The sequence below is a fragment of the Diceros bicornis genome, chromosome 3, assembly GCF_020826845.1.
Source record: "Diceros bicornis minor isolate mBicDic1 chromosome 3, mDicBic1.mat.cur, whole genome shotgun sequence".
NCBI classification, from domain to species: domain Eukaryota; kingdom Metazoa; phylum Chordata; class Mammalia; order Perissodactyla; family Rhinocerotidae; genus Diceros; species Diceros bicornis.
The window spans coordinates 96,240,926-96,263,863 of record NC_080742.1 but is presented as its reverse complement, the minus strand read 5'-3'; the positions used below and the strand labels follow the sequence as shown (position 1 = coordinate 96,263,863).

Genomic DNA, 22,938 nt, shown 5'->3' with positions numbered 1-22,938 from the left:
AGGACAAAACAGTACAAAATATAAATGAAAAAGCTGAAAATATAGACTATCAAAATTCAAACTTTTGCCCTTCTAAAGACACACTTAAGAAAATGAAAAGGCAAGGCACAAACTGGGAGAAACTATTTGCAAAACATATCTAGCAAAAACATGTATCTAGAACATAGGGAGAATTCCTACAAAATAATAATAAAAAGACAAACAACCCAACAATAAAATGGTCAAATGATGTTAATGAAAAGGAGATATACAAATAGCCAATAAGCACATGAAAATTGCTCAACTTGACTAATCTTTGGGGAAATGCACACGCAAACCTTAATGAGACACCACTACACACCTGCGAGGAAGACTAAAGCTGAAAACACTGAAAATACCAAACGTTGGCAAGGATGTGCTTTCATAGATCGCAAACAAGCATACGAAAGGGTACCACATTTTTGGAAATAAATAAACAGTATCTCATAAAGTTAAACATACAAACCGGTTAAACCATACAAATCCCACTCCTAGGTATTTCCTTAAGAGAAATAAAAACATAGACTTGTGTGTGAATGCTTATTTGTTACGATATTTTAATAGCCCAAACCAGAAACACCCAAAGGTTCATCAATTGGTGAATGAATAAACAAATTCTGGTATCTCCATACTGCTATGGGTTAAATTGGGTCCCCTAAAAAGGTACATTGAAGTTTTAATTCCTGGAACATCAGAATGTGTTCTTATTTGAAAATAGGGCCATTGGAGACATAATTAGTTAAGATGAGGTCATACTGGAGCAGGGTAGACCCTTAATCTTACAAGGACTAGTGTCCTTATAGGAAGAGGAGAATGCCATGTGACAACAGAGGAAGAGCCCTGAGTGATGGGTCCACAAGTCAATGAACACCGAGGATTGCTGGCGACACCAGAAGCTAAGAAAAAGAAAGAAGCTAAGAACGATTCTCCCCTAGAGCCCACAGAGAGAGGACGACCCTGCAGACACCTTGATTTTGGGCTTCTAGCCTCCGGAACTGTGAGAGAATAAATTTCCATTGTTTTAAGTCACCCAATTCGTGGTACTTTGTTATGACAGTCCCAGGAAACTAACGCGCACACCATGGAATTCTAGTCAGCAACAAAAATGAACAAAAAATAACACTTGCCACAGCATGGAGGAATCTGAGAAGTAACGCTAAATGAAAGACGTCAACCACCAAAGACTACATCCTGTAGATTACATTCATATGAAATTCTAGAAAAGGCAAAACTATCACAACAGAAAGCAGACTACTGGTTGCGTGGGACATGGAGTTGGAGGAGAGGATGGACTCCAAAAGGCCATGAGGAAAATTGTTAGGTGTTGGAACTGTTGTGTATCTTGATTAGGGTGGTGGTCATACAGCTGTGTAAAATTACCAGAATGCGTCGAGCTGTACACTGAAAATGAATGAATTTATTTTATGTGAATTAAAACTCAGTAAAGCTGAAAACCTGCAGCTGTTTAGGTACAATTGGATGTAACTTGGATAATCTGTCATGGTAGATTGATTGTAAGACAGGCCACCAATGGGCACACTACCTGCGTCCACGGCCTTTGACATCATGAACCTGTATCTCTTCCCATGCAGAGATGGGGTCTATTTCGGCACCTCATGAAGCTCAAAGCCACAAAGGCTGTGCAGCTTGGTTTCCGACAGCTTCTGCTCTTTTGTGCATTTCCTGTTTCTGCTTCACAATTTGACACCTTTTTTCAACCTATGAACTACCTTCTCACGCATATCAAAAGATCTATACCACATTACTAGAAATTCTATGGTGAAGAGACCAGAGAACGGTTTTCACACACATCACAGCACGGTCCCCAGGAAGTCTGTGGTCTACAACCGATGTTAGCCCATTTCTCAGAATCTTGGGAGGAAAACAAGAAAGGTCGTTGTAAACTTACCTGTGCGCAGCAAGCTTCCTCCCTGTCTCCGCCACCACCATTTCCTGCCTCTTCGCCTTCACCTTTTGTCTTACCTATTCTATTTAGCTGTGGTCACTTCGCAGGATAGAAAGGTTAAAAAGCAAGGTCCGTTTCCCTAGTCTGTGTCGGGTGGTGCTCACAATGGACTCAGACCTGGAGAGGAGGCCTAATTAAAGATAGTCACACCCTGTCTTGAGCTGAGTAAAATGACCAGTGCAATTAGTGGCTGCAGGTTGTTCAGACTGTCTCTGCTTTTAGAATCCTAACAATGGAGCTTGAAAAGCCTACACTGCTTATAGACAATTTAGCAGGTCAATTACTTTTTTATTATTGCGTATTTTGAAGTTATAGCAACTTTAAATTTGTATTCAAATTTCTCTATTTGCAAATTGTGAATGGCCACAAATCACTCCACGTAAATATAAATATGTAAAAGTAGTTTGCACATTCTCTCTTTTTATATTTTATTTCTATTTAACAAGAGATCAAGGATTTCAGAGTGAAGATAGCAAACTTCCATACTCTAACTGTTCTAGAAAAGGATTAACATAATTGTAGACCACAGACGTCCTCTCTTTTGGCAACCCCTAATTAAACCACGACTCGAGAACCTGGAAGAATGAGCATCAGTGACAAGAGGTTTCAACAAGTTTCTGGAAGGCAGAGAGATGAAAGTTGCATTGGGGCAGAACATCCCCAGTCAACACGGTCCCAGAGAGGCTGTGGGTGAGCTGGCCTCAGATGGTGACTGGACCACCTCGGGGAGGTTCAGCTTCAGAAACTACGGCCACATGGAATGGGGCAGCAGGGCTGAAAGTAGGGTGTGACGTGAACATGAGACAGTTGATTCTTCCATCATCCTCTCATTTCCCCCTAATTCAGACACCCACACTTCAAGGAATCTCTTCCAAGTGTGTAATTAGAGGGTTCCTCTCTATAGATTAGAACATCTCCAGAGAAAAACCTCTGCATTCTGGCATTTAGGGTTCCCTCTGCATAGCAGCCTGTACCGCTCTGTCACCTCAGGTGAAGACTGCAGTCACAACTCTCACCCCTAACATGGAACTTCCAGGGAGCCTTTGTCATGACTTACCCTCAAATATGAAAAGACGATCAGGGAGAACTGACATTTGAGGACAGACTACAATATGAAAGAGAAGAGAAGAGACAAAGTAAACAGAAAAATAACTCTAAAGGGAGCCATTAACTCAGGAAACAAAAACAAAAACTAACCAAATGAATAAAAATAAACCTCTCATTCAGATATCTAGATTTTAATCCTCCCACTGAAATCAACTAAAAATACTGAGAAATATTACTTATATTTGCTTAAAAGCATAGGTAAGCAGACAAGAAAATAAGCTTTCTCAGACACGGAGCAAGTTGAAGGAGGAAACCCAGACGGGTGAGTGAGGGTGGCAGCTGGCTGTCGCTCTGGGGAATCTCACCAACCCTGGAGAGCTCTGCTCTCAAAGCCACACCAACATGAAAGTGAGATTCAAAGGCCAGAGCTGATTTGGGGGGTCTAATAGGGGAACTTTTACCATGAAAAGTAAACCCCAAAGGGCCACTTCCTCCATCTAGAAGGGATATCTAGAAGCAGTGACTTCCAATTGGTGAGCTGGATGATGGATTTGAAAAAGAACAGGCCAGAATGCAATTAAACGGGCAAACGATGCTTACAGAGAGAAAACAGAAGAGAATGGGGCAGAGGGAATATTCAAAGTGGTAATGGCTGAATTTTTTTCTTCACTGATGAAATTGACCAATCCATACAGTCAAGAAATCTAACCAATCCCAAAGGAGAGAATTAAGAAAGAATTCACACATTAACACATAGTAGTGAAACTGTAGGACATCTAAGCAAATTGAATATCTTAAAAGTAGTCAGAAAGAATGACAGATGACCTTCGAAGAAGAGATAGCTGGAACTACACTAATTTCTTAATAGTAACAAAGGAAGCCAAAAAACAGTGGAAACAGATTTTCAATGTGCAGAGAGAAAGTAATGGTCAACCTAAAATTCCTTACTCAGGGAAAATAGCTGTCAAAAATAAGGGCAAAATAAACACATTTCAGTCAATAAATGCTGAGGGTTCTTACCACCAGCACAACCTCAAAAAAGGAATTTCTGAAGAATGTACTTGAGGCAAGAGGAAGGTAATCTCAGAGAGTAAATCAGATGTGAAAAAAAAGGACCAAGTCTAAAGAGCATAAACAGTACAAAATAATAGCAATAACTTCTAGAGTTTAAAACAGGAAAAAAAAATGAAAATACATGACCGCAATAACATGTAGATTGAGGTGGAGGCTTGGAACGGAATCAAGATATTCTAAAGTAATTTGTTGTATTAGAAGAAGATAAAAATATAGATTACCTTCAGACTTTGATAAGTTAAGAATATGTGTTGATATTACTGAGTGGCCATTGAAAATTGGGAAAAGTGTATATAATTTCCAAACTAGTAGAGAAAAAAATATAATGTGAACAAATGACCAAATAATCCAAATTAAAGCACGAAGAAGAAGGAAAAAACAAATCATAGAATATGTTGGACAAGTAGACAGCAAAAAATAAAATTTTATATATACATCCAAATAGATCAGAAATTATAATTATGGTAAAAGCACCATAGGTTTCAGTTTAAATAATACACATTTTTGGGGCCTGCCCGGTATTTTGGTGGTTGAGTTTGCGAGTTCCACTTTGGCAGCCAGGGGTTCTCCGGTTTGTCTCAGATGCGGACATGCACAGCGCTTATCAAGCCATGCTGTGGCAGCATCCCACAAATAGAGTAGAGGAAGATGGGCATGACGGTTAGCCCAGGGCCAGTCTTCCTCAGCAAAAAGAGGAGGATTGGCAACAGATGTTAGCTCAGGGTTAATCTTCCTCATACACACACAAAAAACAAATAAAAAATAAACATTTTTTGGAGTGGATTGCAAAAGAAATCCAAATCTAAAACGTGAAACTTGGGCCGGCCCCGTGGCTTAGGGGTTAAGTGCGCGCGCTCCGCTGCTGGCGGCCCGGGTTCGGGTCCCGGGCACGCACCCACGCACCGCTTCTCCGGCCATGCTGAGGCCGCGTCCCACATACAGCAACTAGAAGGATGTGCAACTATGACAGACAACTATCTACTGGGGCTTTGGGGGAAAAATAAATAAATAAAATCTTTAAAAAAAAATAAAATAAAATAAAACGTGAAACTGAGAAAGGTTGAAAACAGAAGTGTAGGCAAATACAGCAATCAAATTCTAAACAAACAAGAGCAAAACATCATGCGAAGTTGACTTTTCATTCAATATTTATGGAGAGCCTATTATGTACAGGCACTGTTCTCAGCAATTGGATATATCAGCAAATAATAGCAGGTAAAGATTCTCACATTTCTGGATCTCTCAGTGTTTCGTGAAGGGACAGAAAATAGGCAAAAAAGGAATAAATTGGTAAATTATAAAATATATGAGATGTTCACTTAGATAAGAAACAAAATTGTAGAGTAAGGTAAAGAGGATCAAGAGTGAGAAGGCAGGTTACACACCAATAGTGTGGTCAGGGCATAGCTATACAGTCCTATCCATCAAGGTAAAAAACAGCTTTCTGTTTATATCTACCACATAAAGAGACATCATGTTATAAAGGGAGTGATTGAATCACCAGAGAAAATAGACAATTCTACATGTAGGATGACAGATTTTAACACACATCTCTCATGCATTGCTAGAACAGACAGATGAAAATTGAAAAAGTACACAGAAAATTTGAGCAACATGATTAATAAGCTTAATCTGATGAGCTATACAGACTATTTCATAAAATTTCAGAGTCAACTGTCTTCAGTATGCAGGGAACATTTATTACTACTGGTCTTATGTTTGTCCATAAAGGAATGCTCTAAAAATTTCGTAGGATTAAAATAGACCATATTTCCTAACCACAATGTAATTAAAAGATAAATAAATAAAATGCCATTGTTTGGCAATTTGAGGACATAGTTTTAAATAACTCATGGATTAAATAAGATATCATAGAAATTGATAAATATCTAGAACTAAAGCATAATTAGAATACTGCATTTCCAAGCTTATGAGATGCAGCTAAAGCAGCATTTACAGATTAAATTTTAGCTTTAAGTGTACATATTAGAAATGAAGAAAGGAATGACAATCAGCAAAATATATATCTTAAGCAATAAGAAAATAATAAAAATAAGAGCAAACTAGAAACCGGGAGAGAATGTCTGTAAATCACATATCTGATAAAGAACTTGTATACATACTTGATAAAGAGCTGACAAAGAACAGAATATATAAAGAACACCTGCAATTCATTAATAAAAAGAACCCAATTTAAAATAGACAAAAGATATGAATAAGCATTATTGACATATGATAAACTGCATATAATTAGAGTGTATATTTGAATAAATTGTTACATATGTATACACCAGTGAAACGATTACCACAACCAAGATAAAGAATATATCCATCAGCCACAAAAGTTTCCTCATGCCTCTTCGTAATCCCTCCCCATCCCACCTACGCTCATCCCCAGGCAACCACTCATGTCCTGTGCACAGATATGCATAGCGATTGTCCCTTGATGTGAACGTTTGAGACATTGCCTGAGACCCAGATTCAGAGCTGAGACGGCAGTTCTGTGTGGAGGAGGAGATGATGAAGATGATGAGGGTTTTCATTACCATCATCACCACCTTCTGCAACATGCAATTTGTTGATTCCAAATCCCAGAGAATGCAGTCCAATCTGGAAAGTATTTTAGATCATCAAGATGCTTTTTAACAAGAAGAAAGAACTTGAGAGCCATTGCCTTAGATATGCCATTTTTTATATTTGTTGATAAACATAGATAAGACTGCTGTCTTAAAAGTACATGTTGGTTCACAACCTTCTCAGGAGCTTCCTGGCCCCCATAGGTGGAGGGCAAGGAGGGACCTAAGAAAGAGGCAGACCACTCCAGATGGACAGGTGGCAGGTTTAATAAGCAAAGGAACTTATAAGACTTGTCTTAGGTGGCTGCTAGATGAGTAATTTTCCACACCTGCCTGCCAATCTTAAAAGTTTATATAGAGGCCTTAACTGGGTTCAGTCACGTATACCATCCAAATGGTCTCAACACCACATTTCTGTCTCAAGGCTGGATCCTTGGGGAAGCTTCCGGGAATGGGGAAGGCAAGAAGAATGCACATTCCAAGAATGGGGGGGCAGGGAGCCTCCAATTGCCCGGGTCCAGCTCGAGGGTGTCCTCTCCATGACCTCCCCCACCACTCCACCCCTAGTGACCAGCTCTTACAGTCTCACATGTCCCCTCTTCTGGGCCCTCAGCAGTCAGCAAGGGGTTTCCCTAGTGTGGAGGTGACTCATTGGGCAGCCATCTGGCTGCATTGGAGGCAGAGGCCACAGCAACAATACAGGCATGTGCAAGAGAAAACACAGGTTGAGACAATAATGCCCCAAATCACTGACAACTTTTTCCACCTAGAGCCCCACGATCTGAACCATTGATTTACTAAGTCCCCTAGGCTGGGGGTCAGATCAAAGCATGCACTTGTGTCCTCATGTGATTTAATAAAGACGACACATTAGCAGACTCATCAGGTATGAACACACACATTCTGTTTGGATAATGGCGCAGGTGTCTCCTTGCGAGGCACTAGTAATGTTTCAGGCCCTTCTATTCCAGAGGACAGCTTTTCCCATTAGAGATACTTCAGCATTCATAAGGACAGATGTTGTTGGCTACCAGTCAAGGCTTGCTCTACGAATTTAGTAATGGCTCCCATCTGGGCTATTACATCCAGAAATTATGCATTTTTTACATCCATATTCAACAAATGACTATTCAAATGAACTTTGGGTTGTTGCCCATGGACCGTGGACACAGCTCTTCGGCAAATGATTGCTGCGTTTCATAGATGCCTCCTTTGACCTCGGGAGCTTGTTATTCACAGTATTTCTGGAACACCTCTGGTAGCATCGTCTTCAGAGTTAAAAGCCATAATGGAAGACAAGTCTCTAGTTTATAGCTTCTTTTTGTTTTCAACCATAAGCACATTTTCAAGTTTGGTCATTCACCCTGTTCACCAGATTGAGATTCTGTCAAAAATGAAATCCATTCTCAAAAAGCTGAGCTGTGATCTCTAAGAATGGTCAGAAGTTTTGCCACAGATAAACCGTAAGCTTGCTGTGAAAGTCTCCCACGCAGACGTAAAGATCCTGCCCATGCACCACAGTGCTTTTCACTGCCGGTCCTCTCCTCGGCACAAGGACGTGGAGACTCCTCAGCACAGATTTTTGGCTGGTCGAGGCTGGGCTCTGACTGACCTTGAGTAAACAAGGCCCAGGGCTCATAGGGACACTTCTCCCACTTCAGATAGTACAGACCCGACTCCACCTCTTTGAACCTCTGGACTCTGGGATTTATACACAAACACCCCTCCCCAGTAGGAATGTGATAACTTCAAAATTCTCTCAGTAACCCCCATGAGCAAAGTGCCTTGCCCTGGACTCCTGGTCCTGCCACTCACTGAAACACACAAGACTTCAGTTACAGGAATCAGGATTGGCAAGATCCTGGGGTTCTTCTCTAGAGTCATCTCCTCCACAGCAAAGAAGGTAGTCTGTACATAACTATGTGATTAAACAAGAGGGACTCCACAGGGGCGTGGAAAGAAGACATTTATTCTTTTCTCATACTAGCTCTTCAAACTGCTCCATCAGTGCCTCATGAGGAAAATCTTGGATGGGTTCTACCCTAAGCAAAAAACCTCTCCAATCACTGTTAGTCACATTTGTGTAATTAGAACGTCCAACCCAATAATCAAACTCTGAAATTCATTGACTGATAAGGCTTCTCCTTCCCCTGGCTTGTGCCTGCTTCAGCAGAAGGACCTGCAGTGTGGACAGGACTTCCCCACCTTGCCCTTCTCCTCTTCCTTCTCCAGTCACTTGCCTTGCTTCTGACCCCTGGTGGGTTGGAGGAGAAGAGGAAGAAACATTGAAGACAAGTCAAGTGTAATCTGGCCTTCGGGGGGTTGGAGGCACACCTAGTGGCTCTTCTTTTCCTAGGGCATCGTTGACGACTCTTCATAGAGTGTCCCCTGGAAATCTGCAATTACAAGTCCAACCAATGGCCACTATCTCCCCTCCAGCTGGCTACTTCAAGTTCAGTTGCTGGCACCTGGACTTCCAGAGGTCTGGTCCATACACCACTGATGGGATGCCTGGTGGACTCCTGGGCAAGTTCCCTTCAAGCTGGCTCTATCTGGCTCCCCTCTGTGTGGCCCACATTTGATTTATGGGAAACACACACTTTTTCCCCTCCATCAGTGAAAGTTATGGTTGCTTCCAAAACAGCCTCCTCATCTTTACCCTGCTCCCTCCAGCACATAGCAACATCCTTTCATATTATGATTCCCATGGCAGCACTAGGCTGTAAAGCCAAACCCCAGAGGACAAAGGTCACTTCCTCCCAGGAATATCTTACCATACACCACCCATGTCTTCTGGCAGCTTCAAAGTCCAAGAGGACTCCTTACTTGGTTTGAGGTGAGAGGGAACCATCATCCCGTTGGCTGGCAGACACTGTGGAGTGGAGTCACTGTGGAGCCTCCCTTATGTAAACACATTGTTACATAAAGATCGCCTTCTTACTGGGAAGATGGTTAGTCTACAGATGAGCCCCAAGAATTTGCCCATCCTAAGAGTCATTGTCCCTATACTCTAAACGTCCTCTTTTACAAAGTCCTTTCCTCTTGATCTCCTCAATACCTATCGAATTAGTTCAAGAACTAAACCTCATATAATTGGTTTCTAGCTGCTTCCTTTGCCAAGTACTACATAGATCTTGTAGCATACGTCTTTGGAATGTGGAGATATTGGCAATTACTAAGGACTCAGCTGAACTTGAGGGGGATATTTATGTTTATATCTTGCCATGTTCACCCCAGGCCTTTCACATCACCTTCAGTCCAACACTTCAAGTTAACGCAGGACTCTTGCTTTGAACACTCCCTTGACATCTGATACTCAGCTTGTCACAAACCTCACTGAATGCTGTTGCTCCTGAGTCTATGCTTCCCCTGACTATCTTACCTGCAGCCCCTAACTTTCCCGTTTCTGAAAAGAAGCATGACCATCGTTCAATCACCCACATGGACACATTCTACACATCCTTCACGGTAGACTGCAAGACCTGAGCTCTTCTGCAAGTCTTCTCCTAGAAATCCTAGTTTAATTCCCCATTATGGGTCATGTTGATCACATATTTCAACAACAGGGATAATGCACACACTAAATGAGGGAACTTCCAGAGACCTCGGAACTCAATTAGAACCACTTTCAGAGAAAACTGGGATATAAAGATTGTTAAGATAATTGAGTGGGAATTATTTCACTTGTCAAGCAAAGAGATAATGTTGACATAATTTATTTGATTTACTCATTTTTCCTCTGGGTATGCCTTACCTTCCAAAGTAAACTATGAGTCAGGAGAAATGAAATCAACTCATTTAAGTTGCATCTTCAACAAGCCCTAATACAGGCCTAGACACGCACAAGTTAGTTGAATTAATAATGCTTCTGTGAGTCTCTGAGGGAAAATGTCTTTTAAACGGTTCTTAAATGAAAGAAGTCGGGACAGTCATGCATATTTTGCTCTCTGGAGATAATACAGCACTGATGAGTCACTCACCAGGAACTACCTTTAAACAGAAGAACTGCATTACGGCAAACAGCAGTTTGGTGAACCTTGTTATTTCATGTATCTTATGAACGTGTTATCTCACAGCAGTTATTTCCTTCCATGTTGTCTTTACTCCATTCATAACTTTTGTAATGAACCTTAGAATGAGCAGGTATTTGGGATCTACCTTCTCCAGACTTAATCTCTATTCCCTGTCTCCCTAAAATCCGCTGATGCAGTCAATACTCTCAGTCATTTTCACAGACCAAATAAAGGACGGCTGTAAAAATTCCAACAATTTGAGTTTGGGTTATCTGCAATCATTAGAAATGACATAGAGTCATCCCTCTAACTTTGAAGTTTCTCAATTATTTTAGCAAGACAGAACCTTTCATCTGTTCACTGCCAATGTCACAGTTTGTGAGAGTAAACTTGTCCCAGAGATTTCAGCTGTCAGGAGAGATTTTTCTGGTGGCAGAAAACACTAGAGGGAATTAAAAAATAATAAAGATCAGGGAATGCTCTGAAAGAGGAAAGGAAGTGGGTATCATAACATCAATCAATCTGGATTCTAGCAGGAGAGATGGCCCTTTCTGATTCAGGACTTGGAGGGAAGTCTAGTGAAGGGGCTTCCTACAAGCTGTGGACATGGGGTTCAGAAACAACAAGGGGGCGTGCTAGTAACAGTGAGGTGATCACATCCTAACTCTAAAGGGGTGATGAAAACTGGAAGGAGAGTGGGGTTGATGTCAAAGAGCAAGGGATCCCACTGATATTGTCCACAGAGATCAGCTTCCTGGGCAAAGAGCCAGGGTGAGCAAGGGTGAAGTGCGGATCTGCCGTGGTAAACAGAAAGTATTTGGCATTTTTAAGTTATAGTCCAGGACATTTTAAGCTAGGATGGTATCTGAAAAAGAAAAGAGAGACAAACAATAAGAGAATTTGTCAACTTTCAGATCACCATGAACCACAAAACAATGTTGCCAGAGAAGCCTGATGCCTCACTAAAAAATTACTCACAGACGTGGACTAAAATAACACACATAACCAGTGGGGCCAACACTTAATGGATACAGGATTTCTTATTTGAATTTCCCTAAAGCGAGTCTTTGAGCTCTACGTGATAATTTATTGCCTGATTATGCCAATGTTATAACTTCTTTAAATTTGTTGTTATTGTGAGGCGGGACAGGTGGGGCCAGGGAGTGGTAGGGAATGAGCTGGGAAGATGTTTCATTCTGATTAGCTACTGCCGCATAACAAACCATCCCACAACTTAGGGGTTTAAAACAACAAAAGTCATTTATTTTTCTCATGAATCTGCAATTTGGGCAGGACTCAGTGGGAATGGCTCATCTTTGCTCTTTGCAGCTTCATCAGAGGTGGCTCTGTCAGCAGCTGGAGAATGCACTTCTGTGTTGCCTCACTTGCATGGCTGGCAGATGAAAGATCAGTCAGGGGAGTGGGCCAGTGACTTCAAATTCTCTGCCTGTAGGCCTCTCAACGGGCAACTTGGGCTCCCTCATAACACGGTGGCCAAGTCCCAAGGGCAAGCACCCCAAGAAAGCAAGGATGCAATTTTCCTATCGAACTTTAGAAGTCACATGGTGTTGCTTCACGTATCCACTATTTATCAAAGCAGTCACAAAGTCCATCCAATTTCAGGGTAGAAGACACAGATCTCATAACTCAATGGAAGAAGTAACAAGGTCAGATTGTAAAAAGAATAAGTAGGATAGAAGATACAATTGTAGCCATCTTTGGAAATTATAATCCTCTACATTAACAATCATAGTAAATTAAGAAAGAAAAATGAAATTTACATTACTACCAAAACATATGCCATATTCTTGAAAGCATCATGATAATCCGATTAAAAACATTTTGGTATACACTATTCTCAGATTCTTGCCTTATATTTTTTATTCGTTCATCATATTTCATCTTTAGTAATTTAATTTTTTCCTCTTTTTCTTGCTGTGCATATTTTATTTTATCAGCATATTCCTGTTCTACTAGTTTAATTTCATTATTTAATTGATCAGTGTAGATTTTCTTCAAGTCCTCTGCCCGTCGTTTCAGCCTTTCCTCTGCGTCTTTGTATATGGCATCCGAAAAGTGAGCCCCTCCATTGTCATGCACCATTTTCTCCACCAGCTCCACCAGCTCCTGCACTTGAGCTTCCTTCTCAGCTTCGTCTGCTCTGTTGTTGAAGGCGCAGTAGCGGTTCTCACACTCCTGGATGATGTTTCTTAGCTTCACATCCGCCGCTGCTATAAAGTCACTTAGGCTCTGATCCTCCAATTCATCTTTGCGAGTGAACAAGATGATCATATGCTTCATGGCTGCCTTCCCAAAGAGATTTTTGATCAATGCAACGGTTTTCTGCTCTTCCTCTGTGTAGCGGCCCAACCGCAGAACCATGACGATGGCGTGAGGCCCGGGGCAGGAGGAGAGGACACACGTGCTGATTTCCTCACAGGTGGTCTCCTTGCTCTTCCCGGTGTCAAAGAGCCCTGGGGTGTCAACAACAAGAAGGTCCCTGCCCTTCCATTCCCGAGATTCCTTTTGACAGGTTGGGGTAACAGCATGGGCAGCAATTTTAGAAGCAAATACTTTTTTTCCGAGGATGGTGTTTGCTGTTGCACTTTTCCCACTTCCAGTTTTCCCTACCAGAACAATCCTCAGAGCATTGTCCTGAGAGTCAGCCATGTTCATATCAAGAGGCTCTGGGGCTTAGGTACTCACAAGACCTTAAGGTTGGGAAGGCTGAGAAGAAGAGAAAAAAGGGTCAATTTGGGTGCATGGGAACCATTCCCAACTCTCTTTTCTTTCTTTTCCTCCCTGAAAAATTAGCAAGAATCTATTATCAATATTGATCCCAGTAGAGACAGAAAGATGAAACAGTTCAATCACTATGGAAGAAATAATCGAGAAAGTAGTTAAAGAGTTTCCCCACAAAAGAGTACCAGGTCCAGATGGTTTCACAGGGGAACTCACTTAAAGCTTTAAAGATCTGATAATCTCAATGCTACATAAACTATTCCTGATCATGTAAAAAAGAAGGAAAATTTTCAATTCTTTTTCAGAAGCCAAGTATAATATTGATCCCAAAGGATAACAAAGATTTCACCAATAAATAAAGCTACTGACATGTTTCATTTGTGAATATTGATGCAAAAATTCTAAATATATTATTAGACACTAAAAAGTAATACATCATGATTAAGTGGATTTATTTCAGAAATAGTAGGGTGGTTCAATATAGGAAAATTGATTGTTACAACACACCCCATTAATAGATTAAGAAGAAAATTTCCTAGATGCAGAAAAGACATTTGACCAAATTCAACACTAATTCATGTTTAAAGCATTCCATAAAATTGGAATAGATATTTCTTTAATATGATTTTATATAAATATAAATTTTTAAAATTTTGTCATCACCTTTTTTTTTTACCTGTAGCTAAAAAGTTGATTATAAAGTTCATTTGGAAGAAGATAAAAGAACATCAGCTTGGACAATCAAGAAAAAGAAAAACAATCAAGGAAGACTAGCTCTACCAGAGAGTAAAACATTACAGTTTCTATAATTAAAGCAGTAGGATGTTGGTGCATGAAAAGAGAGACAGAACAGGGAAACAAAAGCAGAAAATTCAGAAATAGACCAAATAGATCATACTACATTCATTTGTATTCAATTCAATTATATTACATTACATTTATATTCAATAAGGCAACATCTCACATCAATGGAGAAAAAGACAGACTAATAAGCAAGATTGGGATAACTATATAACCATACAGAAAAGATAAAACTGCATCCATTGCCTCATGCCATTCAAATTCCATATAGATTAGAAATTTAAATGTAAAAAATTAATCCCTATAAATAATAGAAGAAACACGGATAAATTCTTTGCAACCTGAGGGTAGGAGAAATATTTCTAAGATTTGAAATAGAGTAAGGAAAGAGACTCATAAATTTGATTACATAAAAATCTAAAAGACAGTGTGAGGTAAAATCACCATAGACAAATTAAAACACAAATGTCAAAGTAGGGAATAAAAATCTCCAACTTATATCAAAGAGGGTTAGTTTTCCTATTAGACAAAGAAAATCTAAAAGTAGAGAAACAAAAGACCAACAGCTTGATAGAAAATGGAACAAGAGATATGCATAAACAGGTCAAAGAAAAAAAGAAATGTAAATGTCCCATGAATAGATAAAAAGATATTCTCATTCACTCAGAGAAAAATAAATCAAAACAAAGAAAAAAGAAAATAACTAAATTAACTAAATTAAAATTACACTGAGATACCACTTCTCACCTACAGGTTTGGGAAAACTCCAAAAGTTTGCTGGCCTGATCGGTTGGTAAAGGTAAGGGGGAAGCAGGTCCTTTCCTACAGGGCTAGTGGGAATGGAAAACCAGCCCAAACCTACAGAGGAGAAGTTAGCAATATCTTGTAAAAGTACATGTGCATTTACCCTTTGGTTAGCAATCCCAATTTTAGGATTTATTCCAAAGCTACACTGACAAAAATACAGGAAAAATTAGGCATAAGGCATTACATCACTATTTGTAATAGCAAAAGACCAAAACCCTATCAAATGCCCATTATCAGGGGACTGGTTGAATAAAATAAATTATTCACATAGTTAAGTACTATCCAACTGTAAAGAGGAAGGAGAAATATCTCTATAGACCAGTATGGAGAGATCTCCAGGATATATCATTAAGTGAAAAAAGCAAAGTGAAGAAAATAATGTATAGTTTACTACCATTTCTCTGATAAGAAGGATTATGAACTACATATACAAAATATAATATTTATATATATTTTTTCATATATATGAAAAAGCAGTGGCAGGATAATCTGAAAACTTTGTTGTTAGTCCTGTGAAGTCAATTCTGACTCCTGACGACCCTGGGCACAGCAGAGCGGAACCCTGCCCAGTCTTTTTGCACTATCCTCTCACCTTCTGGCACTGTATCAGACAATGCCCCACTGCTATTGATAGGGTTTTCATGGCCAATATTTTCAGGAGTGGCCAGGTCCTTCTTCCTAGTCTGTCTGAGTCCGGATGCTCCGCTGAAACCTGTCCACCAAGGGTGACCATGCTGCTATTTGAAATACCAGTGGCATAGCTTTCAGTCATAGTCACCAACAGACAGTGGTGTGGTTCCCTGACCGGGAAATGAACCTGCCAATTCTTAACCACTAGACCATTGGGCCTGGCTAATCTGAAAACTAAACAAACAAAAAATTTACTTACGTAGGGATGGGAGGACCAGGGTGAGGAAACAGGGATAGAAGCTGGAAACTAGACTTTTTGGATACACTTAGATTTCATAGATTTGATCTTGAATTCATGTAAATAGTTTACATAATTATACAACAAAAATTACATGAAAAGATACTAGTAAAAATCAAAAGCAATGAAACAAATGAACCTAATTGTATTTGTGTGGTGGATGAACTACAGAAAGTATTGGCCCAAGAGATTTGAAAATGTAGTAATCTCATCGTCCACCCTAATGGGAATTACGTTAAGGCCAAAAAGAAAAAAAAAGAACCTTAAATTGTTTTTAGGAATCTTATTCTTAGTTATGTGCGTGTGCATGTAGTTTTAAGGTCCACTGAAAAGGCATAAAAATAATGATGAGCCCAGGAGCAATAAGTACCCTTAGTGCCCAGATTGTGGTCTTCAAATGCCATTTCCCACCAAAAAAATTAGGGCTCTTAGGAAGATGTACTGATTCCAGATCTGGGCCAGGAAAGGTACGAGTTGACCCTAGACCATCTTGCTATACTAGAAAGCCAGGATGCTATCAAAAATTACTGGGATCTTATCAAAGGGACTCAAGAGCCAACTTGAAGAGGCTCCAAGTGGACAAAGATGGGACAATTTGAGGCTCAATAAGAATAATAATTCCAATGGATTGAAATATATGAGATGTGTTGAAATCCATGAGTTCATAAGAGTACCACCTCCTTAAAAGAAGTCAATTATTCCTTTGGAGTATGCTAGGAAAGTGTCTAATCATTTGGAACCTTGACAAAAAAAGGGAAAGAATCAAGCATTTATCTTGTCTTTTTTATATAACTGTACCTCATAGAAATGAAAGAATTGTTGAGGGGAAGTTTGTTTTCATAGGATTATTCCATCTAATAAATGAAGAAAGAATGATAGAATATCATAATTGGTGACCCTTAATGAAACAAATTTGCTCCAGGCAATCACTGATGTCTGCTAACATCACAGAAAGAGAGACAGCCAAAGATCCTTCTGATGGAAGTTTCCAACTGCACCTCTGAAGCAGTCCCACCAAAAAAACAGTCAGACCTTAATCTGATTAAGCCTCTCCCTAAATATAAATTCACACAAAACATTAAAACCAGAAGAGTGTGTTAAATGATGTTTTGAGGGTGTAATCAACAAAATTGACACTGTCCAATTCTGTTGGACAAAAACTACCCCTTTCTTAAGCAAAGATATATTGCAGAAAGAGACAAGGAAGGTGAAAACCTATATATTAAGCTAACCTTAAGAAGTATGGAACAATTGCAAGTTATGGACCTTATTTGGATCTGACTTCAAACAATTTTAAAAATTATGAATACTCAGAGAAGTCTGAATACAATCATTAATATTTTTTAAAATTTTAGTTGCTTTTTGAAGTCTGATTATGGTAATATTTTTGAAATGGTTTATCTATAACACCATTTACTGATCTACTGATAAAGTGACACAATGTCTGACATTTACTTCAAAATAATCTGGGGTGGATAGAGAGTGCTGAGTATATAGATAAAACAAGATGGGCATCAATCGATAATTGGTGAAGTTTTGTATAGGGTCATGAAATTTCCTTATATTATTCTCTTTATCTGTGAATAAGTTAAAAAATTTCCATAATAAAAAATTTAACCGGTATGTAGTATAACCACTACTGAATGTGTACCGTATACCAAGCACTCTGATAAATATGTTTCGTACACTAACTCATTTACTCTCCAAAAGCAGCCTGCAAGGAAGCTAATTTTATTATTCTAATTTTTTAACTGAGGGAACTGATGTGGCGCAAAAATGCTGACAAACTTGCCCAAGGTCACGCAGTTTACAGGCATTGGGCAGAGAGGGATCCAGTTCAAGGTCTGTGTGACTCCACCACGCTCCCTCTTAACCACTGCACACCACGGCCTCTTCTTGGTTCCTCTCAGGCCCATGGTTCTAAACTTCAGTTTACATCAGGTCAGAGATAGATCAGGGCAGGGCAGGGAAGACAGTCCATACTCCTTCCAGAAACGTGAACTGGCAGCAAGCCTGTAATTATGGAAGGCAATGAGGAGGGTTTCACATATGTTCTTTCTTTAGAATAGCTCATCCTCTCCCCCTCCTCACCTCGTATCTTACACTATTGGGGACACAGCTTCTCTCTGTTAAATGCTGGAAAGGACGCAGCAAACTGAATTCCAGATTTCCTCTGCCGTTAGTGACCTGCATAACCCCTGGAGAATCACCACACTCTCTGGGATTCTGATTCTTTTTCAGTAAAAAGAGAGATTTAGACTGGGTGTCTGTCAATTGCCTTCCAGCTCTAAAGACTCGCCTTGGGGACACTAACCTCCTCTTCAGGGAAAAGGATGGGTTATCAGGCAGCACTCAATGTCCATCACAAGAGCAACTGGATGGAAGGGGCACTATTCAGCGAGAGTTTGTCCTGTTCAATAGGAGATGGATGGACGTTGTGCTAACACGTCTCCTTACTCCCCTCCCTGCCCTCCACCCCCACCACTCTGGAAGCATCCTCCTTGCTGTGCTGCTGTCACAGTACCGGATCCCTTCTCAGACCAGAATCCACCCCCATGCAGACTCCCTGTATCCTACTGCCCCTCACAGCTCTGTCGCTCTGGAGCCTCTTCCCAGCCAGGCTCACCTTCTTTTGAAGGAGGTCATGAGTTCTCAAGTTTTCTCCGAAGAAGCTCTTTAAAATGGTGCTTTTGCTTTAACTGTGGGGAAAAAGTGTTTGCACCCTCTGAAACCTGAGTCAAGAAACTCAGATTGGGTGGAGCCAGTGAAGGAACTGTTTGCCTTTAAAGAGACAGAAATCTTGCCTTATAATTTGGTGGGTACTTCAGTGTTGCCAAGTTGAAAGATTTTCTCCATGTGCCTGGTATCACAACAAAATTTCCCAAGCTATATTTTTTGTTTTGGGTTATAAATGTGGATCTAAGAGGTCCTTTTTAATGACCAAAATCTTGCCCAGAAAGCCATGCATAATGTCTCATCATCTTCTCGGGGTTGAGTGGGAGACTGGAGGGTGATTTGGGGAAGAAAGAAGTCAGCTATGTGGCTTGGCGTTTACAAGTTCAGAGCCTGGGGATCCTTCCCAGTGATTGTATAATATGGGTTCTTATTATAGTGTTTCAGGAAGGTCTCATGGTATCATTCAAAAGTTAATAGCTCTCAGGTACTAAGCCAGAAGGGTCTACACCATTGGGAACCAAGACAAAAAGAGAAAGATGAGGCCTGGAAGAAAAAATCTTCCAATGACCACTAGCTTCTCTAGTTTTCTTCAAATGGTTCTCGCAAGCTTGAAAGTATAAATGATGTGACAAGTAAAGATGCACCCAGAGAGGATACTCCACTTTCACTCCAAAATTTCCTACTTTCTCCTACTCCAGGCCCAGGCAGAGATAGATTTTCCCACATTGACCCAATGGATGGTACCATCTTGCTTCCGAAGTTTTTTTGAGATGAGAGGCAGGTTGTCAAACCTCTCATGGTTGACTAGCTGTTCCAGTTGTCTGTTGCATCACCATAAAAATGTTACTTTTTTTTTTTTTGTGAGGAATGTTAGCCCTGAGCTAACATCTGTTGCCAATCCTCCTCTTTTTGCTGAGGAAAACTGGCCCTGGGCTAACATCAGTGCCCATCTTCCTCTACTTTATATGGGACACCTGCCACAGCATGGCCTGACAGGTTTGTGCGTAGGTCCAGGCCTGGGATCTGAACCTGCTAACCCTGGGCCACTGAAGTGCAGCGCGTGTAACCTAATCACTATGCCACTGGGTCAGCCCCTATTTTTTTTATTGTATATTTTATTTTATTTTATTATTTTTTTATTTTTAATTTTTTGTTTATTGCAGTAACATTGGTTTACAACATTGTAAAAATTTCACGTGTACATCACTACACCTCCACTTCTGCACAGATTACATCATGTACACCACCAAAACACCAACTACAACCCATCACCACACACATGTACCGAACCATCTCCTTCACCCCCCTTCCTCCCCCCCGCCCCCTCCCCGGGCAACCACCCATCCAATCTCTGTCCCTATGTGTTTGTTTATTGTTGTTATTATCTACTACTTAATGAAGGATATCATACGGTATTTGACCTTCTCCCTCTGACTTATTTCACTTCGCATTATACCCTCAATGTCCATCCATGTTGTCACAAATGGCTGGATTTCATCGTTTCTTATGGCTGAGTAGTATTCCATTGTGTATATATACCACAGCTTCTTTATCCATTCGGCCCTTGATGGGCACTTAGGTTGCTTCCAAGTCTTGGCTATTGTGAATAACGCTGCAATGAACACAGGGGTGCATGTACCTTTACAAATTGGTGTTTTCAAGTCCTTTGGATAAACACCCAGCAGTGGAAGAGCTGGATCATATGGTAGTTCTATCCTTGATTTTTTGAGGAATCTCCATACAGTTTTCCATAGTGGCTGCACCAGTTTGCACTCCCACCAGCAATGTGTGAGAGTTCCCTTCTCTCCACATCCTCTCCAACACATGTTGTTTCCTGTCTTGTTAATTATAGCCATTCTGACGGGTGTGAGGTGATATCTCATTGTAGTTTTGATTTGCATTTCCCTGATAGTTAATGATTTTGAACATATTTTCATGTGTCTGTTGGTCATCTGTAAATTTTCTTTGGAGAAATGTCTGTTCAGGTCTTTTGCCCATTTTTTAAGAGGGTTGGTAGTTTTTTGTTGTTGAGATGCATGAGTTCTTTATATATTTTGGAGATTAAGCCCTTATCAGATGTATGGTTTGCAAATATCTTCTCCCAATTGTTAGGTTGTCTTTTCGTTTTGTTGATGGTTTCCTTTACTGTGCAGAAGCTTTTTAGTTTGATGTAGTCCCATTTGTTTATTTTTTCTATTGTTTCTCTTGCCCTGTCAGACATAGTGTTTGAAAAGATGTTGCTAAGACCGATGTCGAAGAGCGTACTGCCTATGTTTTCTTCTGGAAGTTTCACAGTTTCAGGTCTTACATTCAAGTCTTTAATCCATTTGGAGTTCATTTTTGTGTATGGTGTAAGATAAGGGTCTACTTTCATTTTTTTGCATGTGGCTATCCAGTTTTCCCAACACCATTTGTTGAAGAGACTTTCTTTTCTCCGTTGTATGTTCTTGGCTCCTTTGTCAAAGATTAGCTGTCCATAGATGTGTGGGTTTATTTCTGGGCTTTCAATTCTATTCCATTGATCTGTGTGTCTGTTTTTGTGCCAGTACCATGCTGTTTTGGTTACTATAGCTTTGTAGTATATTTTGAAATCAGGGAGTGTGATACCTCCAGCTTTGTTCTTTTTTCTCAGGATTCCTTTAGCTATTCGGGGTCTTTTGTTGTTCCATATAAATTTTAGGATTCTTTGTTCTATTTCTGTGAAAAATGTTGTTGGAACTTTGATAGGGATTGCATTGAATCTATAGATGGCTTTAGGAAGTATGGACATCTTAACTATGTTGATTCTTCCAATCCAAGAGCATGGAATATCTTTCCATTTCTTTGTGTCTTCTTCAATTTCTTTCAGAAATGTTTTATAGTTTTCAGTGTACAGATCTTTCACCTCTTTGGTTAAGTTTATTCCTAGGTATTTTATTCTTTTTGTTGCAATTGTAAATGGGATGGTATTCTTAATTTCTCTTTCTGCTACTTCGTTGTTAGTGTACAGAAATGCAACTGATTTTTGTATGTTGATTTTGTATCCTGCAATTTTACCATATTCGTTTGTTACTTCTAAAAGTTTTCTGGTGGATTCTTTAGGGTTTTCTATATATAAAATCATGTCATCTGCAAATAGTGACAGTTTCACTTCTTCCTTTCCAGTTTGGATCCCTTTTATTTCTTTCTCTTGCCTGATTGCTCTGGCTAGGACTTGCAGTACTATGTTAAATAGGAGTGGTGACAGTGGGCATCCTTGTCTGGTTCCTGTTCTTAGAGGGATAGCTTTCAGTTTTTCACCATTGAAGATGATATTAGCTATGGGTTTCTCATATATGGTCTTTATTATGTTGAGGTACTTTCCTTCTATACTCATTTTATTCAGAGTTTTTATCATAAATGGATGCTCTATCTTGTCAAATGCTTTCTCTGCATCTATTGAGATGATCATGTGATTTTTATTCTTCATTTTATTAATGTGGTGTATTACGTTGATTGATTTGCGAATGTTAAACCATCCCTGCATACCTGGAATAAATCCCACTTGATCATGGTGTATAATCTTTTTAACGTATTGTTGTATGCGATTTGCTAGTATTTTCTTGAGGATTTTTGCATCCATGTTCATAAGTGATATTGGCCTGTAATTTTCTTTTTTTGTGTTGTCCTTGTCTGGTTTTGGTGTCATGGTAATGTCAGCTTCATAGAATGAGTTAGGGAGCTTCCCTCCCTCCTCAATTTTTTGGAAGAGTTTGAGAAGGATAGGTATTAAGTCTTCTTTGAATGTTTGGTAGAATTCACCAGGAAAGCCGTCTGGTCCTGGACTTTTATTTTTGGGGAGATTTTTGATTACTGTTTCAATCTCCTTACTGGTGATTGGTCTATTCAAATTCTCTACTTCTTCTTGATCCAGTTTTGGAAGGTTGTATGATTCTAAGAATTGATCCGTTTCTTCCAGATTGTCGAATTGGTTGGCATATAGCTTTTCATAGTATTCTCTTATAATCTTTTGTATTTCTGAGGTGTCTGTTGTAATTTCTCCTCTTTCGTTTCTGATTTTACTTATTTGTGCCTTCTCTCTTTTTTTTTGGTGAGTCTAGCTAAAGGTTTGTCAATTTTGTTGATCTTTTCAAAGAACCAGCTCTTGGTTTTATTAATTTTTTCTATTGTTTTTTTCATCTCTATTTCATTTATTTCTGCTCTGATTTTTATTATTTCCCTTCTTCTACTGATTTTGGGCTTTGTTTGTTCTTCTTTTTCCAGTTCCTTTAGGTGCATTGTTAGATTGTTTATTTGAGATTTTTCTTGGTT

At 39.7% G+C, this 22,938-nt stretch overlaps 1 protein-coding gene and 1 pseudogene across 2 annotated transcripts in view; both read right to left on the bottom strand.

Annotated features, from left to right (window-relative positions):
• The window catches only part of LOC131398916 (GTPase IMAP family member 4-like), a 30,451-nt pseudogene extending 10,025 nt beyond the window's left edge, over positions 1-20,426 (bottom strand).
• The window catches only part of LOC131398985 (GTPase IMAP family member 7-like), a 48,690-nt gene continuing 37,687 nt past the window's right edge, over positions 11,936-22,938 (bottom strand). The window contains exons 1-2 of one of the 2 annotated variants that reach the window (XM_058532890.1): positions 18,599-18,706; positions 11,936-13,421 (exon numbers count right to left, since the gene is read on the bottom strand). In XM_058532890.1, the coding sequence (XP_058388873.1) occupies positions 12,480-13,370 (891 nt within the window). In that variant the 5' untranslated portion in view covers positions 13,371-13,421; positions 18,599-18,706 and the 3' untranslated portion in view covers positions 11,936-12,479. Of the gene's footprint in view, positions 13,422-18,598; positions 18,707-22,938 lie in introns of those variants that run through there. The other variant, XM_058532901.1, reaches the window with a different exon arrangement.